General features: G+C 37.9%; 1 protein-coding gene across 1 annotated transcript in view; it reads left to right on the top strand.

The window, feature by feature from the left end:
- The window catches only part of LOC102174639 (sodium/hydrogen exchanger 9B1), an 82,586-nt gene that overhangs the window by 36,391 nt on the left and 19,939 nt on the right, over positions 1 to 26,256 (top strand). The window contains exons 3-6 of the mRNA XM_005681361.3: positions 2,340 to 2,478; positions 19,992 to 20,162; positions 21,576 to 21,718; positions 22,807 to 22,934. Coding sequence (XP_005681418.2) covers positions 2,340 to 2,478; positions 19,992 to 20,162; positions 21,576 to 21,718; positions 22,807 to 22,934 — 581 coding nt within the window. The remainder of the gene's footprint in view (positions 1 to 2,339; positions 2,479 to 19,991; positions 20,163 to 21,575; positions 21,719 to 22,806; positions 22,935 to 26,256) is intronic.

The following is a 26,256-nucleotide window of genomic DNA, read 5'->3' on the forward strand; positions in this document are numbered from 1 at the left end:
GAGTATAAGAGGTAAAGAAAAATGTAAATTAATTAAAATGTTCTGCTGTACATTTGAAAAGACCCAGGTTTTCATATTTGCAAGTGTATAGAGTAAGTCATTAGACCAACTTTCGTTGATCTTGTTTTACTAAATAATAATTGGTCATAATTAGAATTATAAATTGTTTACTTTTAAAATCAGAGTTTCTACAGTTTTTAAGTCAAAAAAGTCCTTTTTAAAAATATTTAAAATACTCATCATTGATTTTAATTACTTTTATCTATAAAGACTTCAAAATCACTGCAGATGGTGATTGCAGCCATGAAATTAAAAGACACTTACTCCTTGGAAGGAAAGTTATGACCAACCTAGACAGCATATTAAAAAACAGAGACATTACTTTACCAACAAAGGTCCGTCTAGTCAGGGCTATGGTTTTTCCAGTGGTCATGTATGGATGTGAAAGTTGGACTGTGAAGAAAGCTGAGCACCGAAGAATTGATGCTTTTGAACTGTGGTATAGGAGAAGACTCTTGCGAGTCCCTTGGACTGCAAGGGGATCCAGCCAGTCCATCCTAAATGAGATCAGTCCTGGGTATTCGTTGGAAGGACTGATGCTGAAGTTGAAACTCCAATATTTTGGCCACCTCATGCGAAGAGTTAACTCATTGGAAAAGACCCTGATGCTGGGAGGGGTTGGGGGCAGGAGGAGAAGGGAACGACAGAGGATGAGATGGCTGGATAGCATCACTGACTCAACGGATATGAGTTTGAGTGAACTCCGGGAGTTAGTGATGGACAGGGAGGCCTGGCGTGCTGTGATTCATGGGGTCATAAAGAGTCGGACACAACTGAGCGACTGAACTGAACTGATAAAGACTTCATTCTAATCTATGTAAATTTATTATAAATTCTGAAATAAGAAAATTTAAAATAATATGGTTCTTCTATTGGACAGACTTCCAGAAAAAGATTTCTACATCAGAACTCCAATGGATTAGTCATGATCCAGTTTAAATAACTTGGATATGTTCATTCTAGCTAACTTAAGGAACTGTTTCCTTTGTCCACTTAGTGCTTGTAAATTGGGCTGCTCATCTAATTTTCCATGTTCACAATAATAATGTGAATTTAGTTATGAGATTTGGTGGTTTCTTACACTGATAAAATTGTAAGAAAGTATATTTCTTTTTATTTATTTATTTATTTTAATTGGAGGCTAATTACTTTACAATATTGTGGTGGCTTTTGCCATACATTCACATGAATCAGCCATGAGTGTACATGTGTTCCCCATCCTGCACCCCCCTCCCACCTCCCTCCCCATTCCATCCCTCAGGGTCATCCCAGTGCACCAGCCCTGAGCACCCTGCATCAAACCTGGACTGGCGATCTATTTCACATAATATAATACACATGTTTCAATGCTATTTTCTCAAATCATCCCACCCTCACCTAGAAAGATGATAATGATGAACCTATATGTGAGACAGCAAAAGAGACACAGATATAAAAAACAGACTTTTGGACTCTGTGGGGGAAAGTATATTTCTTTTTTTTTTAATATAAATTTATTTAACTGGAGGTTAATTACTTCACAATACTGTGTTGGTTCTGCCATACATCAACATGAATCCTCCAGAGGTATACATGTGTTCCCCATCCTGAACCCCCCTCCCTCCCCTCTCTCCATACAACCGCTCTGGGTCATCTCAGTGCACCAGCCCCAAGCATCCAGTATCATGCATCGAACCTGGACTGGCGATTCATTTCATATATGATATTATACATGTTTCAATGCCATTCTCCCAAATCATCCCACCCTCTCCCTCTCCCACAGAGTCCAAAGGACTGTTCTATACATCTATGTCTCTTTTGCTGTCTTGCATACAGGGTTATTGTTACCATCTTTCTAAATTCCATATATATGTGTTAGTATACTGTATTGGTGTTTTTCTTTCTGGCTTACTTTCTGTATAATAGGCTCTAGTTTCATCCACCTCATTAGAACTGATTCAAATGTATTCTTTTTAATGGCTGAGTAATACTCCATTGTGTATATGTACCACAGCTTTCTTATCCATTCATCTGCTGATGGACATCTAGGTTGTTTCCATGTCCTGGCTATTATAAACAGTGCTGCGATGAACATTGGGGTACACGTGTCTCTTTCAATTCTGGTTTCCTTGGTGTGTATGCCCAGAAGTGGGATTGCTGGGTCGTATGGCAGTCCTGTTTCCAGTTTTTTAAGGAATCTCCACACTGTTCTCCATAGTGGCTGTACTAATCTGCATTCCACCAACAGTGTGAGAGAAAAGAAAGTATATTTCTTAAAAAGCGTTTTTGTTTTACTTCAGATCCTCAAAGCTACCAGTGCTAATGAACATGAAGAAACTAAGGAAACCATCTTTCCAGAAACAGAGGAAACAAAACCACAGATAGAGAAGAAGGGCTCTTGTCCTCCACAAGGAACACTGAATAAAGCTATTACAAATGGTATGTGAAAGAAGAAATGTAAATGGATAGAAAATGGAAATGTGGATTTGATAAATATTAGAATATAAGCCAACAAAATGAAGGGAAATGAAAGTCACTCAGTTGTGTCCAACTCTTGGCGACCCCATGGACAGTAGCCTGCCAGGCTCCTCTGTCCATGGGGATTCTCCAGGCAAGAATACTGGAGTGGGTTGCCATTTCCTTCTCCAATAAGCCAACAAAGCCACTGCTTAATCTATACACTCCAAATCAGATGAGCAGCTCTATTTATAAGCAGCATGTGGACAAGGAGGAAATAGTTCCTTGAATGTGTCAAATATAATAACTGCTTAACAGATCCTATATTTTAGTATTTGTCATGACTGTTAATGTCAAATTTTGGAAATTAGAAACAATTAATAGATTTTTATTTAAAACCTACTTTTGACATTTAGTTTTAAGGTAGCTAGAAGGAACATTATACTTCTGGCAATATTAATGTTCTTATTAAACTTAAGCCCCAAATTTTCAAACAGCTGTTGCCTTTAAACGTTGTATAAAACTTAGCTTCCCTACTAAAATTTTAGAGCATTTCATTGTCACCAAGTATTTATAAAAGGTTAAGATCCCAGATACTTCCAGTTTCTGGTCCAACATCATCACTCTATCCTAACAACAAATAAAGAGCTGAACAAATTGAAAATTCAACAAATCAACTCTTCTTAGTTCCATCCAAGAACTGAGGTCACAGGTCAAATCACTGCCCCCCAAATTAGGGATAGTCAGATTGATACAGATAGGAGGAGCGAAAATGCGTTTAGAATCAAACCCCATACCTGCCAGAAACACTCAGAGGGCTCAGACAAACCTTGTGTGCACCAGGACCCAGAGGCCCCACAGAGACTGAGACAACTGTGTGTGAGTGTCTCCTGTGGAGGTACAGGTTGAAAGTGGACTGCTGCAGGGGCAGGGGCTCTGGGTGCAGCAGACCTGGGTATGGGATAAGCCCCCTTGGAGGAGGTCGCCATTAACCCCACCATAGAGCCGCCAGAACTTACACAGGACTGGGGAAACAGATTCTTGGAGGGCACAAACAGAACCATGCGCACTCCAGGACCCAGGAGAAAGGAGCAGTGACCCCACAAGAGACTGACCCAGACTTGCCCGTGAGTATCTAGGAGTCTCTGGTTGTGGCGTGGGTCGGCGGTGGCCTGCTGCAGGGCTAGGGGCACCGAGTATAGCAATGCATGCATGGGACCTTTTGAAGGAAGTCACCATTATCTTCATTACCTCCACCATACTTTGAGAGTGAAAGTGAAGTCGCTCAGTCGTGTCTGACTCTTTGCGATGCCATGGACTGTGGCCTACTAGGCTCCTCCATCCATGGAATTTTCCAGGCAAGAGTGCTGGAGTGGGTTGCTATTTCCTTCTCCAGGGAATCTTCCTGACCCAGGGATCGAACCCGGGTCTCCCGCATTGCAGGCAGATGCTTTACCATCTGAGCCACCAGGGAAGCCACCATGGTTTGGCCTCTGGTAAATAACAGAAAGGGAACACAGGCCCACCCATCAATAGAAAATTGGATTAAAGATTTACTGAACTTAGCCCTGCCCATCAGAACAAGACCCAGTTTCCCTCTCAGTCAGTCTCTCCCATCTGGAAGTTTCCATAGCCTCTTATCCTTCTCCATCAGAGGGCAGACAGAATGAAAACCACAGTCACAGGAAACTAAATAATCTGATCACATGGACCACAGCCTTGTCTAACTCAGTGAAACTATGAGCCATGCAGTGTAGGGCCACCCAAGACGGACGGGTCATGGTGGAGAGCTCTGACAAAACGTGGTCCACTGGAGAAGGAAATGGCAAACCACTTCGGTACTCTTGCCTTGAGAACCCCATGAACAGTATGAAAAGGCAAAAAGATAGGACACTGAAAGATGAACTCCCCAGGTCGATACGTGCCCAATGTGCTACTGGAGATCAGTGGAGAAATAACTCCAGAAAGAATGAAGAGACAGAGCCAAAGCAAAAACAACACCCAGTTGTGGATGTGACTGGTGATGGAAGTAAAGTCTGATACTGTAAAGAGCAATATTGCATAGGAACCTGGAATGTTAGGTCCATGAATCAAGGCAAATTGGAAGTGGTCTAACAGGAGATGGCAAGAGTGAACATCAACATTTCAGGAATCAGCAAACTAAAATGGACCAGAATGGGTGAATTTAACTCAGATGACCATTATATCTACTACTGTGGGCAAGAATCCCTTAGAAGAAATGGAGTAGCCATCATGGTCAACAAAACAGTCTGAAATGCAGTACTTGGATGCATTTCAAAAACAACAGAATGATTTCTGTTCGTCTTCAAGGCAAACCATTCAATATCACAGTAATCCAAGTCTATGCCCCAACCAGTAATGCTGAAGAAGCTGAAGTTGAACGGTTCTATGAAAACCTCCAAGACCTTCTAGAACTAATACCCCCCAAAAGATGTCCTTTTCATTATAGGGGACTGGAATACGAAAGTACGAAGTCAAGAATTACCTGGAGTAACAGGCAAATTTGGCCTTGGAGGACAGAATGAAGCAGAGCAAAGTCTAATAGAGTTTTGCCAAGAGAACGCACTGGTCATAGCAAACACCCTCTTCCAACAACACAAGAGAAGACTCTACACATGGATATCACCAAATGGTCAATACCAAAATCAGATTGATTATATTATTTGCAGCCAAAGATGGAGAAGTTCTACACAGCAAAAACAAGACCAGGAGCTGGCTGTGGCTCAGATCATGAACTCTTTATTGCCAAATTCAGACTTAAACTGAAGAAAGTAGGGAAAACCACTGGGCCATTCAGGTATGACCTAAGTCAAATCCCTTACAATTATACAGTGGAAGTGAGAAATAGATCCAAGGGATTAGATCTGATAGACAGAGTGCCTGAAGAACTATGGACAGATGTTCATGACATTGTACAGGAGACAGGGATCAAGACCATCTCTAAGGAAAAGAAATGCAAAAAGGCAAAATAGTTGTCTGAGGAGGCTTTACAAATAGCTCTGAATAGAAGAGAAGCAAATGGCAAAGGAGAAAACGAAAGATATATGCATTTAAATGCAGCGTTCCAAACAATAGCAAGGAGAGATAAGAAAGCCTTCCTCAGTGATCAATGCAAAGAAATAGAGGAAAACAATAGAATGGGAAAGTCTAGAGATCTCTTCAAGAAAACTAGAGATACCAAGGGAACATTTCATGCAAAGATGGGCACAATAAAGGACAGAAATGGTATGGACCTGACAGAAGCAGAAGATATTAAGAAGAGGTAGCAAGAATACACAGAAGAACTGTACAAAAAAGATCTTCATGACCCAGATAGTCATGATGGTGTGATCACCAACCTAGAGCCAGACATCCTGGAATAAGAAGTCAAGTCAGTCTTAGGAAGCATCACTATGAACAAAGCTAGTGGAGGCAATAGAATTCCAGTTGAGCTATTTCAAATCCTAAAAGATGATGCTGTGAAAGTGCTGCACTCAAATTTGGAAAACTCAGCAGTGGCCACAGGACTGGAAAAGGTCAGTTTTCATTCCAGTCCCCCAAAAAAGGCAATGCCAAAGAATGTTCAAACTACCACACAATTACACTCATCTCTCATACACAAAGTAAAGCTCAAAATTCTCAAAGTCAGGCTTCAGCAGTACATGAACCAAGAATTTCCAGATGTTCAAGCTGGATTTAGAAAAGGCAGAGAAGTCAGGGATCAAATTGAATCATCAAAAGAGCATGAGAGTTCCAGAAAAACATCTATATCTGCTTTACTGTCTATGCCAAAGCCTTTGACTGTGTGGACCACAACAAACTGGAAAATTCTTCAAGATATGTGAATACCAGGCCACCTGACCTGTCTCTTGAGAAATCTGTATGCAGGTCAGAAAGCAACAGTTAGAACTGGACATGGAACAAAAGACTGGTTCCAAATAGAAAAAGGAGTATGTCAAGGCTGTATATTGTCACCCTGCTTATTTAACTTATATGCAGAGTACATCATGAGAAACGCTGGGTTGGAAGAAACACAAGCTGGAATCAAGATTGCTGGGAGAAATATCAATAACCTCAGATATGCAGATGACACCACCCTTATGGCAGAAAGTGAAGAGGAACTAAAGAGCCTCTTGATGAAAGTGAAAGAAGAGAGTGGAAAAGTTGGCTTAAAGCTCAACATTCAGAAAACTAAGATCATGGCATCCGGTCCCATCACTTCATGGGAAATAGATGGGGAAACAGTGGGTGACTTTATTTTCTTGTGCTGGAAAATCACTGCAAATGGTGATTGCAGACATGGTATTAAAAGACGCTTACTCCTTGGAAGAAAAGTTATGACCAACCTAGACAGCATATGACCCAGAGAGATGTTGTGGGGAGGGAGGTGGGAGGGGGGTTCATGTTTGGGAACGCATGTAAGAATTAAAGATTTTAAAATTTAAAAAAAAATAAAAAATTAAAAAAAAAAAAAAAAAAAACCAGAGACATTACTTCGCCAACAAGGTTTGTCTAGTCAGGGCTATGATTTTTCCAGTAATCATGTATGGATGTGAGAGTTGGACTATAAAAAAAGCTGAGCACCGAAGAAGTGATGCATTTGAACTATGGTGTTGGAGAAGACTCTTGAGAGTCCCTTGGACTGCAAGGAGATCCAACCAGTCCATCCTAAAGGAGATCAGTTCTGAATATTCATTGGAAGGACTGATGCTAAAGCTGAAACTCCAATATTTTGGCCACCTGATGTGAAGAACTGACTCATTTGAAAAGACTCTGATGCTGGCAAAGATTGAAGGCAGGAGGAGAAGGGGACGACAGAGGATGAGATGGTCAGATGGCATCACTGACTCAATGGACATGAGTTTGAGTAAACTCTGGGAGTTGGCGATGGACAGGGAGGCCTGGCGTGCTGCAGTCCATGAGGTCACAAAGAGTCGGACATGACTGAGGAACTGAACTGAACTGAGGTTGATACAGAGAATCATAATTTAACAGAGCAGAAACCTCTCTAGCTGAGGGTAGGAAAGCATAAAATGTAATTAACAAATTAGCTGGAGGCTCAATGTGGGCAAGTCTGAGAGTTAATGACTCCAAGGGTAGCCCTGTTGTGGTGTTGGGGGAATATTCTTATGTGAGTTTTACCTCCAAGATCTTTCTGTCAAGGGGAGAGAAAAGGTAACTACTTTGAGCAACAGAGCATTCTGTGCTTAACAAGAACTGCCCTCAGAGAAATTATTTTATCAGAGTATAACCTCTAGGGACTTTATTAGCCTAACCAACTGAGAAGAAAAATACCCAATTTCAGCCCTTTCTAGCCATTCCACACAACCTAAGAGGATGAGAAAAGAAAAAAAAACAAAACAAACAAACAAACAAAAAAAAACCCTGAGGAGCACTTGTGAAATTTCTAGCCCAGTAGGCACAGGCTCACTAAAAGACTGAGGCCTAATCATAGGACTAGAGAACTCTTCTTCTTCCCCTACAACTAACCACCATGTTACCACAGGTTCTTTTATACAGGACATCATGTTCCCCTTTAAACAAAAATATATAGCATGTACTAAAAAGCACAGAACACAGTCGGAAGAGACAGAGAAAGCATCAGAACCAGACCCAGATATGCTAAGGGTATTGGTATTATCAGACCATGAATTTAAAACAACTCTGATACACTAAGGGCTCCAATGGAAAGGTAGACAACATGTAAATAAAGATGGGTAATACAAACAGAGAGATGGAAATTCTAAGAATCGAAACAGAAATGCTAGAAGCTAAAAACACTAACAGGAATGAATGCCTTCAATGGGTTCATTAGGAGATTATACACAGCTGAGGAAAGAATCCCTGAGCTTTGGGATTTGTCAGTAGAAACTTTCAAAATTGGTAAGCAGAGAAAAAATTGGGGAAAAAAATATAAATATGCAAGAACAATGGGACAACTACAAAAGTTTTGACATATGGGTAATAGGAATGCCAGAAAGAAAACAACAGAAGAGATATTTGAATTAATAATGACTGAGAATTTCCTCCAAATTAATGTCAAATTGCAAACCATAGATCCAGGAAGCTTGAGTACATGAAGCAGAATAAGTTATTTTTAAAAAACTTCAAAAACTATACTTAACTGTGTAGTATACTCAAACTGGAGAAAATGAAATTTATCTTTCCTCTTGAAAGAAGCTAGAGGAAAAAACACCTTACCTATAGAGAAATAAAGGTAAAAGTTACATCCAGTTTATTCTCAGAAACTATGTAAGCAAAAAAGAGAGTGAAATATTTAAAGTGTTGAGACAAAACACACATACACACCAACTGTATTCTATGAAATTATCCTTCAAAAGTGAAAGATAAATAAAGGCATTCTCAGATTAACAAAATTGAGAGAATTGTTGCCAGTATACCTGCCTTGCAAAAGTTTTAAAAGTTTTTCAGAGAGAAGGAAATGATATAGGTCAGAAACTCAGATGTACAAAAGTAGTATTCACAGCATTTTCACCAGGAGTAGTTTCCATCTTAAGAACCAACCCTACCCTCCCACCCCCAACTTTTTTTTTTTTTTTTTGCTCATTCATAAGGAGCAACTCCTCATCTGTTCAAGTTAATCAGGAAACTGTAGCAATTCCTTCACATCTTCAGGCTCCACTTCCAGCTCTCTTGCTATTTCCACCACATCTGCAGTTCCTTTCCCCACTAAAGTCTTGGACCCCTCAAAGTCATCCATTTAAAGCTATAATCAACTTCTTCCAAACTCCTGTGAATGTTAATATGTTGACCTTTTCCAGTGACTCATGAATGTTCTTAATGGCATCTAGAATGGATCTTTGCCCAGATCCATCAGAGAAATCACTATAAATGACATCAATAAAATGTGTTTCTTAAATAAGAAGAAATTTTCTCTTGAAAAGAGAAATTACTCCTTGATACATGAGCTGCAGAATGGATGTTGTGTGGGGAGGCATGAATATATTTTATCTCTCCAACTGAGCTCTTGGGTGACCAATTTGCATTGTCAATGGACAGTATTATTTTGAAATTTTTTCTGAGCAGTTGGTCTTAACAGGAGACTTAAAATGTTGAGTAAACAAAAAAAAAATGTTATAAACAAATGTGCTGTCATCCAGGCCTTGTTGTTCAAGATTAGATTTAGCATTATTCTTAAGGGCCCTAGGACTTTTGGAATGGTAAATGAAAATTGGCTTCAACTTAAGGTCATTAGCCCTTAAGTTACTCCTGTCCTTTGAAGCCAGGTATTGACTTCTCCTCTCTAACCATGAAAGTGCTAGATGATGTCTTCTTCCAATAGAAGACTGTTTTATCTGCACTGTAAATCTGTTGTTTCATTTAGTCATTGTCATTGAATTATTTTAGCTCGATAGTCTGCATAACTTGCAGCAGCTTCTATATCAGCATTACCTCGCACTTTGATGTGATGGAGATGGTGTCTTTCCTTAAAACTCATGCAACCTCTACTAGCTTCAAAATTTTCTTCTGCAGCTTTCTCATCTCTCTCAGCTTTCATAGACTTGGAAAGAGATAGAGTCTTGCTCTACTAGGTTTTGGTTTATGGGAATGTTGTGGCTTGTTTGAGGGCTCCCAGGTGGCACAGTGGTAAAGAATCTGCCTGCCAGTGCAGGAGGCACAAGAGACACAGTTTTGATTCCTGGGTTGGGAAGGTCCCCTGGAGTAGGAAATGGCAACCCACTGCAGTATTCTTGCCCGGAAAATTCCATGGATAGAGGAGCCTGGAGGGCTACAGTCCACGGGGCTGCAAAGAGTCAGACAGGACTAAGCGCAGACACACACACACGTGGCTGGTTTCATCTTCTATCCAGACCATTAAAACCTTCTCCACATAAGCAATAAGGTTGTTTAATTTCCTTATCAACATATTTTTTGTTGTTTAGAAAAATCTGAAAATCCATCTAAGCTTCCACCTTGTTTCTGTTTAGTTGCTAAGTCGTGTCTGACCCTTTGTGACCCCATGGTTTGTAACCCATCAGGCTCCTCTGTCCATGGGATTTCCCAGGCAGGAATACTGGAGTGGGTTGCCATTTCCTTCTCTAGGGTATCTTCCTTGGCATGTTTGCTGGAATAGCACTTTTAATTTCCTTCAAAAACCTTTCCTTCGCATTTAGAACTTGGCTAACTGGTAAAAGAGGCCCATCATGGGCCTTCATGGGTTAGGCTTTCAACGTGCCTTCCTCTCTAAGCTTAACCATTTCTAACTTTTGATTTAAAATGGGAGACCTGTGACTCTTCCTTTCACTTAAGTACTTGGAGATTATTGTAGAGTTATTAGTAGGCCTAATTTCAGTAATGTTGTGTCTCGGAATAGGGAGGCTGAAGAAGCCCCACATTCTGGGACATACAATGCACCTTAATAAACTTAGAAGATAAAAATCATACAATGTATGCTCTCAGACCAAAGTAGACTTAAAGTATAATTTGTTAACAGAAAGGCAGGTGGAAAATCCCGAAATACTTGGAGATTAACCAATAACATGTGTTCTAAGCAACACATGAGTCAAAAAAGAAACCTCGTGAGACATTTCTGAATATTATGAGCTAAATTACAGTGAAGCTATAACTTACCAAAGTTTGTGGGATATACTGAAAACAGTGCTAAGAGGGAAAAGTATAGCATTTAATGCATGTATTAGAAAAGAAGAAAAATCTAAAAATCCATCTAAGCTTCCGCCTTGTTGCTGTTTAGTTGCTGTCGTGTCCAACTCTTTGTGACCCCATGGATTGTAACCATCAGGCTCCTCTGTCCATGAGATTTTCCAGGCAAGAATACTGGAGTGGGTTGCCATTTCCTTCTCCAAAAAAAAAAAAAAAAAGAAAGAAAGAAAATACAATCATTAATATCAGAGAAATGGAACATCACTGTAGATCCTATGGGCATTGAAACGTTAATAAAGAAATACTACAGACAACTTTGTGTCCACAAATTTTATAATTTAGAAGAAGTGGACTAGTGCCTTGAAGGACACGTTTGCCAAAACGTACACAAAAAGAAATAGGTAATCGGAATAAGACTATGTCAATTAAAGAAATTGAATCAACAATTAATAACCTCCCCAAACAGTAAGTATCAGGCTCAGATGATTTCACTGGTGAATTCTGCTGAACATTTAAGGAAGAAATTATACCTATTTTCTGCAGTCTTTTCCAGAATATAGAAGCAGAAGGAAGCTTGCCAACTCATGAGTCTAGCATTACTCCCCTACCAAAACCAAAGACATTACAGGAAAAAAACAACAACAACAACAAGACTGTAGACAAGTACCTCTGATGAACATAGATGCAGAAATTCTCAATGATGTAATTCTCTATTAACAAATAGAGCTCTGTAGTAGAGCCTGAAGTCAGGCAAATTGATTCCTCCTGTTCCATTCTTCTTTCTCAAGATTGCTTTGGCTATTTGAGGTTTTTTGTATTTCCATACAAATCTTGAAATTATTTGTTCTAGTTCTGTGAAAAATATTGCTGGTAGCTTCATAGGGATTGCATTGAATTTGTAAATTGCTTTGGGTAGTATACTCGTTTTCACTATATTGATTCTTCTGATCCATGAACATGGTATATTTCTCCATCTATTAGTGTCCTCTTTGATTTCTTTCATCAGTGTTTTATAGTTTTCTATATATAGGTCTTTAGTTTCTTTAGGTAGATATATTCCTAAGTATTTTATTCTTTTCGTTGCAATGGTACTGGCACAAAGACAGAAATATAGATCAATGAAACAAAATAAAAAGCCCAGAGATAAATCCACACACATATGGACACCTTATCTTTGACAAAGGAGGCAAGAATATACAATGGAGTAAAGACAATCTCTTTAACAAGTGGTGCTGGGAAAACTGGTCAACCACTTGTAAAAGAATGAAACTAGATCACTTTCTAACACCGCACATGAAAATAAACTCAAAATGGATTAAAGATCTAAATGTAAGACCAGAAACTATAAAACTCCTAGAGGATAACATAGGCAAAACACTCTCTGACATAAATCACAGCAGGATCCTCTATGATCCACCTCCCAGAATTCTGGAAATAAAAGCAAAAATAAATAAATGGGATCTAATTAAAATTAAAAGCTTCTGCACAACAAAGGAAACCATAGGCAAGGTGAAAAGACAGCCTTCAGAATGGGAGAAAATAATAGCAAATGAAACAACTGACAAACAACTAATCTCAAAAATATGCAAGCAACTTATGCAGCTCAAGTCCAGAAAAATAAACGAACCAATCAAAAAATGGGCCAAAGAACTAAATAGACATTTCTCCAAAGAAGACATACAGATGGCTAACAAACAAATGAGAAGATGCTCAACATCACTTATTATTAGAGAAATGCAAATCAAAACCACAATGAGGTACCACTTCACACCAGTCAGAATGTCTGTGATCCAAAAATCTGCAAGCAATAAATGCTGGAGAGGGTGTGGAGAAAAGGGAACCCTCCTACACTGTTGGTGGGAATGCAAACTAGTACAGCCACTATGGAGAACAGTGTGGAGATTCCTTAAAAAAATTGCAAATAGAACTACCTTATGACCCAGCAATCCCACTGCTGGGCATACACACCGAGGAAACCAGAATTGAAAGAGACACATGTACCCCAATGTTCATCGCGGCACTGTTTATAATAGCCAGGACATGGAAACAACCTAGGTGTCCATCAGCAGATGAATGGATAAGAAAGCTGTGGTACATATACACAATGGAGTATTACTCAGCCATTAAAAAGAATATATTTGAATCAGTTCTGTTGAGATGGATGAAACTTGAGCCAATTATACAGAGTGAAGTAAGCCAGAAAGAAAAACACCAATACAGTATACTAACACATATATATGGAATTTAGAAAGATGGCAATGATGACCCTGCATGCAAGACAGCAAAAAAGACACAGATGTGTAAAGTGGACTTTTGGACTCAGAGGGAGAGGGAGAGGGTGGGATGATTTGGGAGAATGGCATTGAAACATGTATACTATCATGGAAGAATTGAATCACCAGTCTATGTCCAATACAGGATATAGCATGCTTGGGGCTGGTGCACGGGGATGACCCAGAGGGATGTTGTGGGGAGGGAGGTGGGAGGGGGGTTCATGTTTGGATCGCATGTACACCCGTGGTGGATTCGTGTCAATGTATGGCAAAACCAATACAGTATTGTAAAGTAAAATAAAGTAAAAAATAAAAATTAAAAAAAAGAAAAAGAAAAAAAATACAAATAGACCTCAATAACATATAAAAGGAATTATGCTTCACAACCATGTGGGATTTATCCTAGGTATGCAATTTTGGCTCGCATTTGAAAATGACTTAATGTAATCCATCACATCAAAAAGATAAAGAAAAATCACATGATCATATCAATAGATGTGGGAAAAGCATTTGACAAAATCCAGCATTCATTCATGATAAAAACTTTCAGCAAATTACAGAGGAGAACTTCCTCAATTTGACAAAGAACATCAACTAAAAATCTACAGCTGCTATCATAATTAATCTTGAGAAAACAGCTTTCCCTATAAGCATGCACTCTTACCACTCCTTTTCAATATTGTATCGGAAGTCCTAGCTAATACAGTAAGACAAGAAAAGCGTTAAAAGGGTATACAAGGCATACAGATTGGGAAAGAAGAAATAAAGCAACTTTTGTTCACAGATGCCATAATCATCTGTGTAAAAAATCCAAAGAATAAAGGGAAAAAAACTCCTGTAACAACTAAATAGCGAGTGTAATAAGATTGCAGGATACAGGGTTAATATGCAAAATTCAAGGGTTTTTTTCCTAATTACCAACAATGAACAAATGGAATTTGAAGTGAAAAACATACCACCATTTACACTAGTATTCCCCCAAATGAGATACCTTCATATAAATCTAACAAAATACATATAATAGTTACATGAGGAAAACTGTAAAATTCTGAAGAGAGAATTTAAAGAAAAAGCTAAATGTATATAGATTTTCCATGTTGATGGAAGACTCAATATTGTCAAGATGTTAGCTCATCTCAACTTGATCTATAGATTCTATGTAACTCCAGTCAAAATTCCTACATGTTATTCCATGGATATCAACAGGCTCATTCTAAAATTTATATAGATAGGCAAAAGACCAAGAACAACTAGCTCAGTATTGAAGGAGAAAAATTAAAAATTGGAGAACAGACCCTACTCACTTACAAGACTTACTATAAACCTGAAGTAATCAAGACAGTGAGATTTGGTTAACATGAAGTCCATATATTAATGGAACAGAATAGAGGGCTCAGAAATAGTTCCACATAAACATAGTCAACTGGTATTTGACCAAGCAGCAAAGGCAACCCAGTGGAAGAAGGATAGTCTGATGGTAGGTCTACTATTGGACATACATATGCAAAACACATTAATCTAGATCAGACCTTGTGCCCATGATAAAAATTAACTCAAAGTGGATCATAGACCTAAATGTAAAATGCAAAACAATGAGACTCATAGAAGGTAACATAGGAGAAAATCTAGATGACCTTAGTTATGGTGATTACTTAGGAAAAACAGGAAATCCATGAATAATTGGTAAGTTGAACTCCTTTAACATTGAAAACCTCTGCTCTGTGAAAACAATGTCAAGAGATTGAGCACACAAGCCACAAACTGGGAAAAAAATATTTACAAAACACATCTGTTTTGTAACAACTATACAAAATATACCAAGAACTTACTTTTTTAAACTTTTATTGGGTTATAGTTGATTTATCATGTTCTGTTGGTTTCATATATACAACAGAGTGAATCTGTTATACATATATATGTATCCCCTCTTTTAAAAATTGTTTTCTTGTATGGGCCATTATAGAGTATTGAGTAGAGTTCCCTGTGCTATACTGTAGGTCCTTATTAGTTATTTATTTTATGTATATTAATAGTAGTATGTATATATCAATCCTAATCTTACACTTTATCCCTCCCCACACCCTTACTCCCCAGTAACCACAAGTTTATTTTCTACATCTATAACTCTATTTCTCTTTTGTGCTTGCATGTGTGCTAAGCCTCTTCAGTCGTGTCTGACTGCAGCCCACCAGGCTTCTCTGTCCATGGGACTCTCCAGGCCAGAACACTCGAGTGGGTTGCCATCCCCTCCTCTTTCTGTTTTGTAGATAAGTTCATTTGTAGACTTTTTAAGATTATACATATAAGTAATATCATATGATATTTGTCTTTCTCTGTCTGGCCTACTTCATTATGACATTCTTTAGGCCCATCCATGTTGCTGCAAATGGCATTATTTCATTCTTTTTTATGGCTGAATACTATTTCATCGTGTATACATACTACATCTTCTTTATCTGTTCCTCTGTTGAAGGACATTTAGATTGCTTCCATATCCTGGCTATTATAAATAGTGCTGCAGTGAATATTGGGGTGCATGTATCTTTTCAATTATGGTTTTCTCTAGATATATGCCTAGGAGTGGGATTGTGGGATTGTATGGTAGCTCTTTTTTTAGTTTTTTAAGGAACCTCCATACTGTTCTCCATAGTGACTTTACCAGTTTGCATTCCCACTACCAGTGTAGGAGGCTTTTCTTTTCTCCACAGCCTCTCTAGCATTTACTATTTGTAAATAAAATATACTAAGAACTCTAAAAACTCAGTAATAAGAAAACAGACAACCTGATTAAAAATGGAAGAAAGACCTTAAAAGGCACCTCACTGAAGAAAATATACAGATGGCAAATAAGTATATAATAATGTTCCCAACATCATATGTCATTACTGAATTGCAAATTACAACAATAAAATACCACTATACATCCATTAGAATAGCCAGAGATCCAAAACACTGACCCCAGATGCTGGTGAGGAGATAGAACTACAGGAACTCTCATTCATCACTGCTAAGAACACAAAATGGTGCAGCCAATTTGGAAGACAGTTTGGCAGTTTTTTACAAAACTTGATATACTCTAACTATATGATTCAGCAGTCACTCTCCTTGGTATTTTTTTACACAAATGGGCTGAAACATTTTGCCCACAAAAACCTGCACACAAATGTTTATAACAGCTTTGTCCATAACTGCCAGAATTTGGGGGAGTACTTTGGACTGCAAGGAGATCCCACCAGTCCATTCTAAAGGAGATCAGTCCTGGGTGTTCTTTGGAAGGAATGATGCTAAAGCTGAAACTCCGATACTTTGGCCACCTCATGCGAAGAGTTGACTCACTGGAAAAGACTCTGATGCTGGGAGGGATTGGGGGCAGGAGGAGAAGGGGATGACAGAGGATGAGATGGCTGGATGGCATCACCGACTCAACTGACACAGGTTTGGGTGAACTCCGGGAGTTGATGATGGACAGGGAGGCCTGGTGTGCTGCAATTCATGGGGTCGCAAAGAGTCAGACATGACTGAGCGACTGAACTGGACTGAATGCTTAACCTATTTGTGAGTATCATACTCCTGTTTCTTCCAAACTCTCCATCATCTCGTAAACTTTACTGAATTATAGTCAACATACCAGAAAGTGCACAAATCTTTGAAGGGTACACAGTTCCATGAATGTAGACAAATATATGCACTGGAAAGCCATCACTCAGATGAAAATAATATAAAAGAGCTTTGCACAATATGACTTTACTGATCCTTCTTCTGCTCTTTGGCATAGTCAATAAGGCAGAAATAGATGTTTTTCTGGAACTCTCTCGCTTTACCGATGATACAGTGGATGTTGGCAATTTGATCTCTGGTCTGGTTCCTCTGACTTTTCTAAAACCAGCTTGAACATCTGGAAGTTCATGGTTCACGTATTGCTGATGACTGGCTTGGAGAATTTTGAGCATTCCTTTACTAGTGTGTGAGATGAGTGTAATTGTGCAGTGTTTTGAGCATTCTTTGGTATTGTTCTTCTTTGAGATTAAAATGAAAACTGACCTTTTCCAGTCCTGTGGCCACTGCTGAGTTTTCCAAATGTGCTGGCATATTGAGTGCAGCACTTTCACAGCATCATCTTCCAGGATTTGAAATAGCTCAACTGGAATTCCATCACCTCCACTAGCTTTGTTCGTAGTGATGCTTCCTAAGGTCCCCTTGACTTTGCATTCCAGGATGTCTGGCTCTAGGTGAGTGATCACACAATCATGATTATCTGGGTCATGAAGATCTTTTTTGTACAATTCTGTTTATTCCTGCCACCTCTTCTTATTATCTCCTGCTTCTGTTAGGTCCCTACCATTTCTGTCCTTTATTGTGCCCATCTTTGCATGAAATGTTCCCTTGGTATCTCTTAATTTTCTTGAAGAGATCTCTAGCCTTTCCCATTCTGTTGTTTGCCTCTATTTCTTTGCATTGATTGCTGAGGAAGGCTTCACTGAGGAAGGCTTTCTTATCCCTCCTTGCTATTCTTTGGAACTCTGCATTCAGATGCTTATAGCTTTCCTTTTCTCCTTTGCTTTTTGATTCTCCTTGGAAGAAAAGTTATGACCAACCTAGACAGCATATTAAAAAGCAGAGACTTTTTAACTTTGTTGACAAAGGTCCATCTAGTCAAGGCTATGGTTTTTCCAGTAGTCATGTATGGATGTGAGAGTTGGACTGTAAAGAAAGCTGAGCGCAGAAGAATTGATGCTTTTCAACTGTGGTGTTGGAGAAGACTCTTGAGTCTCCCTTGCACTGCAAGGAGATCCAACCAGTCCATCCTAAAGGAGATCAGTCCTGGGTGTTCATTGGTACAACTGATGTTGAAGCTGAAACTCCAGTACTTTGGCTACCTGATGCGAAGAACTGACTCATTTGAAAAGACCCTGATGCTGGGAAAGACTGAGGGCAGGAGGAGAAGGCGACAGCAGTGGATGAGACAGTTGGATGGCATCACCGACTCAATGGACATGAGTTTGGTAAACTGGAGTTGGTGATGGACAGGGAGACCTGGCGTGCTGCGGTTCATGGGATCGCAAAGAGTCGGACACGACTGAGCAACTAAAATGAACTGCGTTTCTGCTCTTGTGCTAGACTTATCATATATTTTACTTCTACATTTGTATTATTTTTACTTAAAAGGCAAAAGTCTTTTCCTTTTTTTTCAGTTAAAACAATCCCTTGTATTTTTCCACATATTCTCTGATTCTCTACATTTCTTTCTGGCAGTCTGAGCTTCCATGTGGTATACTTTACCTTCAGCCTAAAAACCTTCCTTTAGTATTTCTTGTTGTGTAGTTATTCTAGCAGTTAATTCTCTCAGCTTTTATTTGTCTGAAAATGTCTAAAAATTGAAGTACATTTAACATATAACATTAGATTAGTTTCAGGTGCATAACAGTGATTTGATATTTGTACATATTGCAAAATTATCACCACAATACATCTGTGGATGAAAACTTTTAAGATCTATTCTCTTAGCAGTTTTCAAAAAGGCAATACAGTGACTTACTGTAGTCACAATGCTGTACGCTACCTTCACATGACTTATAAGCCTAACCCTAACTCTTCATATTGTATGTACATTCTTTGGGTTTTAACATATATATTTAATGATATGCATACATAATAATTTCAGTGCTCTAAAATTTTCCTGTGCTGTACTTATTCATTCCTCCTTCATCCTGGAATCCCCTGGCAACCACTGATTTGTTCCATAGTTTTGTAAACTTTAAAAAATTCCTCCTTATTCTTGGAGACCTTCCTCCCAGAGACTTCATTTTTCTGCTTCCATCTTTGTGCTTGTTTTCTAGGTCTGTGGAAAACTGTATTCTAGAGCTTTCAATGCTCTCCTGATTTCAGTCCCCCGTTTCCAAGATTAAAATCTTTCACCTTTTCTGGTTTCCTCCTGGTTTTGTTAGTGTACATCCTCAAGTAATTGCCTAAAAGAAAGGATACATGAGAGCTAAACTTGCAGTGTATGTGTCTGACTCTTTGCGACCCTGTGGACTGGCCTGCCAGGCTTCTCTGTCCTTGGGATTCTCCAGGCAAGAATACTGGAGTGGACTGGCCTATCTTCCTCCAGGGGAATCTTCCTGACCCAGGGATCAAAGCTGGGTCTCCTGCATTGCAGGTGGATTCTTTACTGTCTGAGCCACCAGGGGAGCCCAGCCCTCAGACCTCACATATTATCCCCTTTAATAATTTGTATCAAACACCAACTGAGTTATCCATTCAATATAGATATTTAGTTTGCTGCCATTAAAAAATGTGGCACCATGCCACTATGAGTTTCAGTAAATTTGAGAATTCATATTATGACCAATCACCTTATTCCTCGTGAAAAACTACTGTAAGATATAAAATGAAGTAAACCTCATCATATTGCTATGACATTTTTAAAAAGTGATATGGGAAAGTTTATCACTTTTAAGTATTCACATATAGTTTTAAAATTTTTCTTAATAAAAATACTTCTTTTAAGTTGACAAAGAGTTTGTAACATATGATTCATGTCTAATTCTATATTATCTATGTCTAGATAGATATATCAATATGTGCTTTTTTATATTTCAGGAGGTATACTTTTTATGATATGGTGTGTAGTCTGGGCATTCTCAGGCCCTGAAGTTCTTCCTAATGGAAGTTTATTTGGACTATTAGTTATCTTTTATTGTGCCCTTATTGGGGGGAAACTTGTGGAAAACATTAGACTACCTTCAGTGCCTGAAATTCCTCCTCTCCTTGGTAAGTGAATAATTAGCTTTTATTTGTCATTAACTATATGTAAATTATGACTATATTCTATTCAGAGTAGATATAATTTAGAACTATTTCAATGTAATATGAGCTATATAGCTTTTTTATATTTGTACTTACTATATATGTGTATATATAGCTTGCTTATAGAAGTATTTATTCTCTATACACAGATTTTCCCTGAAATATATTTTTAAATAATTTAAATATGCTCAATATATGATTATTGTTGCTTTATCATTTAATAGGACATTTTTAAATTAACTTTTACATGTTTTATAGAAAAGGGAAAATTTGAAAGAAACTGAATTTTTCTATAGATGACCTAATTCAAATAAAATTTGTTATTGTTTAGTCACTAAGTCATGTTCAACTCTTTGCAATCCCATGGACTGTAGCCCACAAGTCTTCTCTGTCCATGTGATTTCCCAGGCAAGAATACTGGAGTGGGTTGCCATTTCCTACTGCAGGGGATCTTCCCAACCCTGGGATCGAACCTGCTTCTCCTGATTGGCAGGTGTGTTCTTTACCATTGAGCCACCTGGGAAGCCCTCAAATACCATTACAAGATTCAAATACTATCGTGACTAGGGCACCAAAATGTTTTATAGTTCTTGGGTGAGTTCCTTGGGCATCTCCACTATGTATATTCACTGGTATATCATCTGCCTAAACAATGTTATACCGTATTTCTTCATCACCATTGTTATGTAACTCTCCAGGTAGACAAGAGGAAAATTAGCGGAAAAACATCTTTTAGAGGTATTTTATATCTTCTAAGTATTCAATACATTCTAATATTTGGTTACTGCCAAAAGAGGTAATCACTCCATCTCTAACACCCTTTCTGTGTTCATAACATGCTTCAGCACCTCACAAGTATTTACTGGATCTCTTTTCCACTTCTCCAAGGCTTCCACTCTAGTCCTAGCTCAGGCTATTAGTTTCTAACCATTCCATGAACTATGGCAGAGCCTTTTTTCTGGTCCCTCCTTAGTTTTATGTCTATCTCATTTACCAATACCATCACATAGACAGTGCAACACTCGTTATCTCACTTCCTGCCTTAAACTTATCCACAGTGCTTAACTCTGCCAAAACTGGGGAAAGTAGAAAGTACTCTGCCAAAGGAAGCTTTCCATGATCTGGCCCCTCCTGCCCATTCCCCACTCCCAACTAGTCCTTAATGTTTCATCGATACTGAATTACTTGTTTCACACCATTGAGATATATCATTTCTATCTCCATTCCTTTATGCTGTCTCCTCTACTTGTATGTAACCTATCCTTCACCAAAGTAATGAGAGATACAGTGTGTTTGAAGAAGGGATGTTAAACATTTCTGTTTTCTGTCTTAGAAAAATGAACTGAATCAGACATGGTTTATTTTTTTTCTTCTAAGGGATGTTACTGGCTGGTTTTGGCGTTAAGAATGTTCCATTCCTCAGTGATATCACCTATATTAGTAATGAACTGTCTTCAACTTTAAGAAATACTGCCCTCACCATTATTCTAGTACGAGCTGGGCTTGGACTCGATCCACAGGTAGATTTCCAATTACATCTTGAATATGGTTACTTTAAATATTAGAGGCTGATGGAAAAGAAAAATAGGCAGAATTTTTCTTATAGTTGTTTCAGGTAGAGCAAAACTAAGACAAAGAACAAAGATTTTGCAGAAATATTGGTGCCTTAGTGTCTACATCTGATCATATTACTAATATGAAATCACTGTGATGTAAGATCTCTATTAGTAATAGTCTTTAATTATTTATATAGAGATAGATGTCCCTTATGCAACATTTGTATTATTTTGGAGTTGTGGCTTTTCTGTGGAGAGCTCTTTACTTTTCAGTTAACAGAGGATAAGGTCATCCCATAAAAGGTTATTGGTTCTGTTTTGTTTTTTCAGAATGATTATGAATTTCAATAATATTATTCTTTCAGGAATTTTTCCCACAGAACTATGTTCCTGATTATATTTTTATAAAAGCTAATCTTTTAAAATAGTTCTCAAAATATTACTATCAAGGAATCATAAATTAGTTTTTTAAAGATGGATATTCACAAATATAACAGCTATCCAGGATATAACAAATGTGGCAAATATATAAGATTGGTGAAAGTATTTGAAGAGCATAAATAATTATAGACAGTGATAATTTATTATATTATCCAGTAAAAAATTTGAACCAATGAGAAAATTTGAAAATTTTTCCTTTTAGTTAATTATGCATTTTTTATGTGATTTTCTCCTTTGGCATGTTATAATTATGACACTAATCACACAATTCATCCCTAAAAGTTAACTGATGGAAACAAACCTATAGGATACTTTCATTATACTATTTACTAGGAAGATTAAAGAAGGTAGAAATATTTATTTAATCACAGAAAACTGAGTCATTTTAATAATAGAACAGCATTTTATAATATATGAAGTAGTTTATAATCCAATATATGATGACATATAAAATGAGCTATATTAGTATTTAAAGCACATGGAATATCTGGGAGATTTAAATTTAATAAGATTATCACTCAAAAAAGATTATATAATTCAATATTTGCTTAAAATAATTTTCTTATTGGCCACTACAAGCTTGTCTAAGTGTGACTATGTTTATATTTCAGGCTTTGAAGAATTTGAAGCGAGTTTGTTTCAGATTGTCTATGGGTCCATGTCTAATGGAGGCTTGTTCAACTGCTGTTATTTCCCACTTCCTTATGAATTTTCCCTGGAAGTGGGGATTTCTGTTGGGGTAACTTTTTCTCATTTTTCTCTATGGAAATAGTCAGTTAAAATGCTTGGTTATTGAAATATTCAGAATATTGTATAGAAAAGTTTATCATTAAAATTCTTTTTACTGTAGTAGAGAATCTTGGAAATCAATTTGTCAGAAATAGACTCATGTCCTCAATCTACTATATCCTTGACAAATATTCATAGTTCCTAAGTGTTTAATGCTAAGGTAATTCACTTTATCAGTTTATTTTTTCTCCTATATTGTAATCTATCTCCAGTTTTTTATTTGTTTTGGTTATGCTGGATCTTCATTGCTATGTGGGTTTTTCTCTAGCTGCAGTGCACAGGCTTCTTATTGCAGTGGCTTCTCTTGTTGCTGAGCACAGGCTCTAGGGTGAACAGGCTTCAGTAGTTGTGGTACAAGGCTCAGTAGCTGTGGTTCTCAGGCTCTCAAGCACAAGCTCAGTAGTTATGGTGGGCTTAGTTGCTCCGTGGCATCTGGGATCTTCCAGACCAGGGATCAAACCCATGTCTCCTGCATTGGCAGATGGATTCTTTACCACTGAGCCACCAGAGAAGCCCTGTTTTTTTTTTTTTAGTTTTTATCTTTTGGCTTTGCTGGGTCTTCCTTGCTGTGTGTAATCTTTCTCCAGTTACAGCGATTGGCGACTGATCTCTAGTTGTAGTGCACAGGCTTCATTGCTGTGGTTTCTCTTATTGCAGAACACAGGCTGTAAGTGTGTGGGCTTCAGTAGTAGAGGCATGCAGCCTCAGTAGTTGTGCTGCACAGGCTTAGTTGCTCTGTGGCATTTGGGATCTTCGAGACCAGAATTCAAACCCTTGTCCCCTGCATTGGCAGATGGATTCCTAACCACTGGACCACCAGGAAAGTCCCTATCTCTATTTTTTAATTAATCTAATGGCCTTTTCCTTGTACACTATATGTGCACATATATATAATATGTATGTATTATGTATAGCATATGTATTTTATGTATGTGAAAAATATTTTATGTAGATATTATAACTAAAACGAGCAAACACTATTTTCCTTGATCCTATGTCCCATCTATTATTATCTATCATCTATTTCTTTTCATGTCCAAGTTCTTCAGAACAATAGTCTATGATTACTGTCTCTATATCTTCAATTTGTTTTCATTTTTCAGTCCATTTAATTTTTGCCTCCACTTACCCATTCCAGGGGATCCCAGTATGCATTTTCTAACTAAATTAACAATTTTTTGGTGTCCTTAGGTGACTCTTTTAAAATTTTGATCTATTCAATATTTAGTTGGATCTTTCAATCAATCAAAGGATTGTATATCTGTTTTTTTTCCAGGTCTTAAATATAGCTTTTATCTCTCCTCAGTTCTCTTTTATTTTGTCCTTTTGTAACTCCCTTCTCCATATCTATTAGTTTTTCTTTATACTTTTCATCTATTTGCCTTTGCAGTACACAGTGCAAAATGTTCTCTGCTTAGTTCTCTAGCCTTTTCAGTCACTCTACTGTTATGTCTGTATCACCTATTTATTTATTTAATTTTGACAATTAATTTCTAAGAATAATAGTTAAATGTTATGAACAGATACAGTGTACTTCCGTGATTCTGAGGATATTTATAGTTATTCTGAAGTCACATTCTTGTTCACTTTTTAGTATATCTCTTTCCTCAGGTGTAAATTTTTCCATTTAATTAATATGGTGCCTCAATTCAAAGTATTGACTTTCCCCAAATATTTGGTGATAATTTAATGGGTACTAATTTTTTAAGTTGAAACTTACTGTTAATTTGTGATTATTTTACCTGTTGGCTGTTGCCTTCTTGCAGAGAACAGGCCACTCATGCTACCAAGCAAGTTTCCTTAGAAGATCAAACTGAGATTAAGATTCTTTTTTTTTTTAAGTTGTACCACATGGCTTTCAGGATCTTAGTTCTCCAACCAGGTATTGAACGCAGGCCACTGCAGCAAAAGAAAGCACCAAGTCCTAACCACAGGATTGCCAGAGAAGTCACTAAGATTATTATGCAGATTATTTATTAAGGGAGCTCTCAGTAGAAACTTCTGAATAAAGAAAGCCAGATAGGAGTGTAGGAAAAGTCTGTTGTTCCAAAACTTTGCTACCCATTGAAATCACCTGGGGAGCTTTTGAAAATCTGAGTAATTAGAGGAGTGATGTTGGGAAGATGGCAGAATAGGAAACTCCAGCCTCACTTTCCCACATGAAGATAGTATCATAGCAATGTGAGGACCAGATTACCTTTATGTAACTCCAGAAACCACTTGAGAGGTTATAGCTTTCCATGCAAGCACAAGGCCAAGAAAAGGCACATTGGAGCAATTAGAACATTATATTGCACTTAACCATCATACCCCATGCCCCTCGCTCAGCAAAGGGCAATCAGGAGGAAACACCCAACATTTGGCTTCTCCCTCAAGAGGAAAAGAAAAAGCTGGAACATTTGTTCTGCATTCTGGCTTTTTAAGAGGCAACCAAGGGACTGGGTTCTGTCTCATCTGACTTGGAGCACTGACAGAAAAGAGAGTGGCACATTTTAGATGCCTGAGGTCCACTGGGTACAGAGGTAAGTGCTGTGTGTTGCTATACTCCAGAGATATTGCAGTACTGCTAATAGACACTTGGGATACTCTGGAGTAGGAAAAGGCCAAAGTCCAGCTAGATATAATGCACCAAAGCCCAGAGAAGGCACATTCCGGAAAAGTTTGAGAGACTTCCAGAATCTTCAGCTGGGTTGGTTGATGAAGGTCTTTCCCTAGTGATGAAGTCCATAAAGACCAGGAGAGGTGGCTGTTTTTTCAAAACCCAAATTTCAATAAAAAATAACAAGACATACAAAGCAACAGGGAATTAGGGCTCAATCAAAGGAACAAAATAAAACTCCAGACACCAGCCTTAAACAAATAGAAATGTATCAGTTACTCAACAAAGAATTCTAAGTAACTGTCATAAAGAGGCCCAGTAAGCTCAAAGATGTCACAGACATCTAAGAGAAATCGGGAAAATAATGCATGAACAAAGTGAGAATGCCAACAAACATATAGAAATGGTAAAAAAAAAAGAACCAAAAATAAATTCTGGACCTGTAGAAAAATACAATTAAATGAGACATTGACTATAGGAGATCAACTGTAGACTAAATCAGACAGAAAAAAGAATCTGTGAACTTGAAGATAGGTCATTTGAAATTATAGAATCAGAGGAGCAAAATGAAAAACAAGGAGAGTAAAGAGATACTGAGGAACTTGTGGGATGCCATTTAATGGGCCAGTTACACATTATGGGAGTTTCAGAAAGAGAAGAGAGAAATAAATAG

This window comes from Capra hircus, chromosome 6 (genome assembly GCF_001704415.2).
Source record: "Capra hircus breed San Clemente chromosome 6, ASM170441v1, whole genome shotgun sequence".
In the NCBI taxonomy this organism is placed as follows: Eukaryota; Metazoa; Chordata; class Mammalia; order Artiodactyla; family Bovidae; genus Capra; species Capra hircus.